This window comes from Saccostrea cucullata, unplaced genomic scaffold, assembly GCF_032062105.1.
Source record: "Saccostrea cucullata isolate Sc308-1 unplaced genomic scaffold, CSIRO_AGI_Scuc_v1 ctg1375, whole genome shotgun sequence".
Taxonomy (NCBI): Eukaryota; Metazoa; Mollusca; class Bivalvia; order Ostreida; family Ostreidae; genus Saccostrea; species Saccostrea cuccullata.
Window position 1 is genome coordinate 200,767 of NW_026926358.1, and position 6,611 is coordinate 207,377.

Sequence of the window (6,611 nt, forward strand, 5' to 3'; positions counted from 1 at the left end):
CAAGTAGATACATGTACGTCATTACCGGTGATGGTACTTAAGTGGGAAATGAACACTAAAGCCAACCATCTATAAGGATCTTATACGAGGAAGCCGGTACCTTTCCATTGGAAACAGGACCTCGTTTCAATTATGAATTATGTCCAAGAATTTCCGAAATGTTGCGCTGAATATAAATGAGAAAACATAAACCCCTTGTCAAATAGATTGGATCATAAAAAAATACGTTAGAAATCGTATTGAAAATAAATTTAAAAAGCAATATACAAACAAATATCCATCATTTTCGACATATTAGAAAGACTGCATAAACAATATGTTTTGGTTACAGCTGACATTGCTGGTTAAAAGGCTGGACCCTGACTTCTGACTATGCATAATTCTCAGTTTTTTGTCCAATGTTGTTATTCAATCCAAGGTATATACACTGGGGACATGTATATTGCTATTTGGGGGTATAATGTATGTTTTTCTACATTGATTACAGTTGAGTCGACATGCCGCAATAGAAAAGATGTTCCTGGTGATATATCCCTTTAATTGAAGTGTTTTTCTTTTCACAGTTTAATTGATTGATTTCGCATTTTGTCACCGACAGGTTGCTCATGAAAAGATTCGGACCGACGAAAGTTCCTCCTCTTGTAAATCATCCCTGTAAAGGCGTCACTTCCTCTGTTCTTTTCGTCTGCTTTGTGTATATACACTGGGTATATTGCTATTTTGGGGGTATAATGTATGTTTTTTCTACATTGATAATAGTTGAGTCGACATGCCGCATAAAAAAAGATGTTCCTGATGATTATGTCCACTTTAATTCAATTATCCCTGTAAAGGCGTCACTTCCTCTGTTCTTTTCGTCTGCTTTTCCCTAAAGATATTCCTCCGCCGATTACACTTGAACATTCGACATACTTCCAACCGGAAAGATCTTCCACACAAAACATAAATACCAAAGTTAATGCAGTAGTTTGTATAACTGACAACTGAAAATAACTCTAAATATGGTCTCATCTTTAACAAGATGTGCTGACCAATGTGTATCCTGCTTTCGTCTGTGTAATACAGAAGGATACTCGTACACACAAACTGGGGAAACATGGTGATGATGAACACGAAGCCTATCAATAGTAACATGGTTGTCGCCTTCCTCGTGCTGCCTAAAGATGGCGGAGAGTCATCTCCTGCCTCTTTCTTTATGACATAAATCTTGTAGATGACCGCACAATTACACGACAGGACAATGACGCAGGGTAAAGCGAACAGTAGACTCAGATGATAGCCGTACTGATGTAGATAAACATAGAGGGATAGGTACTCCTGTACCGCCATACAGTATCCTCTCACATTCTCTATAAATAGAATCCGAAAGATCTGTGTCAAGGACAAGATGGCGATAGTTATTGTTACGAGAATCGCAACACTAAACCTTCTACGAAGAAATGTTCTTTTGAATGGGAAACACACAGCTTGGACTCTTTCTACTGATAAACACACAATTAGCCAGGATGAACCAAGGAGGAAAACGTGCTTTAAGAAGTTATAAATCTTACATACACTGTTGGGAAGGTCTGTGTAAAAGCTGGATTGATGCCCGGTTTTATAAACAACCATTTCATCTGCTAGCTCTATTTGGTTGATTAACAAATTCAGACTGTCAAAGACGGCCAATACACACAGAAGCTGACTGTACGATTGCGTGCGCAGTCTCTGTGAGTAGCACATCACCAAGAAAGACAAAGTATTTCCTGTTAGTCCGACAGCAGTAACAATAGGGGTCGCCACGTGTTTTACCCAGAATCCCCAAATCGATATTTCCGGTGGATTAACTAAAAAATATAATTCCATATCATCAGTGCATGCATTTAACAATTAATGACTTTTTTCAAAGTATGTAAAAAAATAAGAAAGTAAAACGTACATATAATAGTGTTGTTCGTGGAACTATTCCAGATCATGGTGAAAGATCCATTATAATCCATGTTACTGAAAAAAGAGATAGTCCAATGAAAATGAATTTAAAAACAAATGTTTAAGAAACTGTTGATTGTTAGCCGAAACATCTAGAATCCATCAAATAAAAGAATAATCTCATTTTAGCAGTGTTATTTTGACAAGTGAATGATGGCACATGTTAATTGTTACAAACGGTCTATGCTGTTGACATCACCTTGTTTAGATCAATTGATAACGATCCAAGTTTCCATTTTTACAATCATTTTATAATGTCTATGAGCAACTGTCCTGACTTCATAATTCTATTTTTGAATTTTCATCCTACTTATTGTGACTAAAATATTAAGACTTTCAGTTAATAAATTATAACCACTAAAAGTCTCGATTCACAGTGTTTGTTAGAGGTGATTAATGATATTTTCTATATTTTGTTACCTTCTGCTATCGAATACACAGAAAATATTGAAACAAATACACTCATTGCCTAAAAACACCTGGACATGATGACTTTGACCTGATGATAAGGACATAATGACCTAATTGAGTGGCGGGAAAAGTCTCAGCTGATTTACTAGTCCTCAAACATTCCATCATTCCGACAAGCCTCGAGTGCTTAATGTATTTAAAAATAAAGGGGTATTTTTAGATAATTGTTTATTTTTTACTGTAAGAAAACCTTTAACTGGAAATTGTCGTTCATGGTCAAGTATAGAAAGGAGAGTTTGAAGAACACATATTTATCTTTCAAACTAGTTCAAAATATTGTTGAAGTTCAGTAAAGAATAAAACTTGATTAGATGTAACCTTATTTTACGTCAGTATTTGAAAAGAACTTTCTAACGTTGAAATTATTTAAAAGTTATGTTTTATTTGAGGAGTAAGCAAGATAAAGTGTCAATAAAAAATGTCTATTTATTAAACTTAATGATGAAAGTCATATTTGTCTAAACCAACATTGATGCCTCTTTTTTACTATGTCTGTGTAGTTTTCTATCGGAGACGTTACCCTTTCCGTGTGTAGGGCTTACAAACAATGCCACTAAAAAAAATTAATAATGGAATACAAAGCCAAGAAATTTTGAAGAATAATTAATATGGCCTGATAGGTGTATGTATGTTCGCTTCTTAAGTTTGTTGCTTAAGGCGGTAAGCTTTTTTAAATAGCTCTACTTGTTAAATTAATTCCGTCCTAATAATTTACGATAATCTTATGAGAAACTTGTATCATTCTTCAAAGTGCTGACGTTTTTCATACCAATTGTTAGTCCATTATTTATACACTAAATTAAATTGACTACGGATTTTTTCCGTTATTTCCTGATAATGACAAGGAGCACACGGCGGGTGTGACCGGTCGGTAGGGGATGCTCACTCCTCCGTGGCACCTGATCCAACCTCTGATGTTTCGGGGGTCCGATTTTGCTGCTCTTATTTTGTATTTTTTATGGACTTTGAGATTGAATACTGTTCGTTATCTCCATATCCTTCTTGCAGGGAAGAGGTAACGTCATATTTCTATGATGTGAACATTACGTGTATGTTGCGTCACAGTTCTGTAAGTCGTAAAGAGTTAGTTGCCGTAATTCATTTTTCAAATACATTAAATTTCCAAAATATGAATGTAACTTTTATCATCAGTAATATATCACTGCTTTCATTTCGATGCATTGTTAAATAAATAAAGGATATAAATAAATCATAACAAAAATACTTACAATATCGAGAAATTAAAATTTTGCTTATAAACATTCCCGTGCTTACAATTAGAAAAATCCTATTCTATTGTTGATGATTTCAAATGCACTACATGTTTGTTCTAGTCGTTAATGATATATCTATTCGAGTTACATCAATGGTGAATTGTGTCCGTTTAATTAGATCACACGAAAGAGATAAACTTATGTGTACAACAAGATAAAAGTAAAACCTGACGATAAACACCAATATAAATATCATACTCATCAGTCTTATGCACAACAAAATTACTGAAATAGGCGAAATGTTAGGCATAACCAGTAAATATTCCTAGTCGACCAGTTATCCTCACTGTCTGTCCAAATTGTAAATATGGCATTATTTCTAGATTGCTGATGGTTTTCTGTCTCGTTTTCCCGATCATGACAAGAAGCACACTGTGCATGTTGAACATGCCTGAAGTCGATCCTCACTCCTCCATGGAATAATTATGTGAACCCATCTCTGACGTTTTGGAGGTCCGTATATGTATTTGCTCTGTTTCATAAAAGAATTGTTTAATTTGACTTTAGGCTTGAAAACAATTCGTTATCACCATGCAACATATGGAGATAACAAACAGTATTCAAGCTAAGCACAGTCCATTAAACAATACAAAATAGAAGCAGAGCTAACAAGTGCAAGGACCTAAAATATAACCAAGTTCAACCAGGAATGGGATACCCCTGCCTACCGTTGACAACAGCCGTGTGCTCACGAAATAACGGAAAAATCCGGCAAATATTGTGTAAATAATCCCCTAACAATGAGTATGACAAACATCAGTCAGCGGATTTGACTTATGATAAATTGTTTTTGCTGACAAGGTAATAAATTGTATCGACCATAGAACCTATGAAATGATGACTTTGAAATAGACTGTCGATACTCTTATTTCATCAACCTGTTTCGTCAACAATTCACTTCGTTATAGAAATTGTACCTGCGTACAGCATGATCTTTCGTATGGTATCAACTGAGAGAAATACATCCCGTATGCAGGTGTTGAAGGTGTATTTCTGCAGGAGTAAGAGAAATTGAAGATTGAAAAGTCAAAGCCATCACATTAATTATAGAGCATGGTTGTAAAATTACCATTAATGCTTTTTTCAAGTAAAATATCCAAATATATGTAGGACTCCAAGGTGCGATGAGACTCCAAAGTCCGATGGTCTGCGCCAAACCCCGATGGTTTGACAAGCCAAAGTCCGATGGTGCGGAAAAACAATTAACGTTTATGACGTCATAGTACTAATCTGCCAAACTACAATGCCTCATCATGCCAAGGTTATAAATAAGTATTGATAATTATCACAATGCGAAAACAAACTATTATCTCGCGCATAGTTGTGAAACTAACCCTGATCGCTCGAAAAGTGTGTAGGCCTAACAACTATATAGATATCTAGATATCTTGGGTAGGTGCGATACTAACCTTAATAACTCGACTAGTGTGCAAGGACTTATCCAAATCAAAGCAATTAAAAGGAATACCCTAATCCGTTGAGTGGTGTGCGAGGAGTTATCCTAATATCTCTCAAATATGTAAGCAATACGCAAAAAATAAATGAATAAATAAAAGCGTACATGCAAGGATAAATTCGAAAATTATGGCATTTTAATGCAGGAAAACGGCGTCAAAGATTGACGTCGAATTATTGTGACGTCATGAACGTCGATTGTTTCTCCACACCATCGGACTTTGGCGTGTCAGACCATCGTACTTTAGCGCAACGTGTCTCATAGGAAACGAGCCATCGGACTTTGGCGTGACCATCGTACTTTAGAATCCGTACCGTCAAAAACCATCGGGGTTTGGCGCAGACCATCGGGGTTTGGCGAGACCATCGGACTTTGGCGTAACCATCGGACCTTGGAGTCTTACATATATGTCAGACTTTATGACATCTTTTTATCTCATGTTCACCGAGATACATGTATATAGCATCGACATAAGAATGGACATAACATAACCACTGTTAGATGACAATACGTTGTCGTATATCTCAAAGTCAAATCGAAGATACATGAAATGCTTTCGCGTTTAAGATTTTGGACATATATATTTTACTTCATATGATTACAAAAATAGGTCTGCTACATGTAATAACGGGTGCAATTGGTACCCATGGGAATTCCAATACATTGTTGGAAGACCTGGTCTCCAAAAAATAAATAGATATTTTTAATAAAAAATTCAAGCATCTTTTTAATATCAGATTCAGAGTACCAGAATGTTTTTAACAAAATATCTTTGTAAATGAGATATTCCATCGTTAATTTATTTCAAATTCTGCCCATGGATGCATCTCTTTGTTCAGCGAAGCAAAGCAAGAAAATCTATATATAAAATATGTAGGTATGAATATAACAAGAACAATATTTTCAATACGAATTTTTTTTATTTTCATATTAATTCAACATCCATCCCGAAAAAGATGTTCTGCTCCGAAGAATACTTTGAAAGTTCTTGCGTGTTTGATCTCCTGTACGCACATAAATGTGATCTCCTTGATTAATGTCTGCCACAACAATACCTGTGGCAAAATCCCAATCTACTGTACTAGTCGAGTCCGCGTCACGTGTGCCCAGCACATCGGCGTTTCTCATGAGCTGGGTGTATACCTCATCACCTGGATCTGACATGATACCCCGGTAAAAACGTAAGTTCTCGATACAGGCGTTATGAAAAGGCCGTCATACGCCCGATACCCGTTACCTTTGTTCAGGGACACCACGTCAAACTGGATAATATGGTGTTCACCAAGGGTGCCTGGTGTGTTATGTGAGAGGTGAGCATGGAAAGCGATAATACCCACTGGAGCTGTCGTCGGGTGTACTGTAATTAATATGATATGTTGTTATGTATTTCTCTGTAAGTAAATAACACCGGTTAGAGCTGTCGGATGATGTATGTTATCATA

General features: G+C 36.0%; 1 protein-coding gene across 1 annotated transcript; it reads right to left on the reverse strand.

The window, feature by feature from the left end:
- Window positions 1–815: 815 nt before the first annotated feature.
- On the reverse strand, window positions 816–6,333 carry LOC134271458 (growth hormone secretagogue receptor type 1-like). The gene is made up of 2 exons (XM_062753653.1): window positions 6,147–6,333; window positions 816–1,826 (listed from the first exon to the last, which is right to left on the reverse strand). Exons 1-2 carry the CDS (start codon window positions 6,331–6,333, stop codon window positions 820–822), a joined length of 1,194 nt encoding a protein of 397 aa, XP_062609637.1. The 3' UTR covers window positions 816–819.
- Window positions 6,334–6,611: the final 278 nt, after the last annotated feature.

Excerpts from the sequence above, each read along its gene's own strand:
- LOC134271458 (XM_062753653.1), bottom strand. The coding sequence starts at position 6,333 with ATGTCAGATCCAGGTGATGAGGTATACACCCAGCTCATGAGAAACGCC. Across the intron at positions 1,827-6,146 it reads AACACGCAAGAACTTTCAAA|TTAATCCACCGGAAATATCG; the intron begins GTATTCTTCGGA and ends TATATTTTTTAG.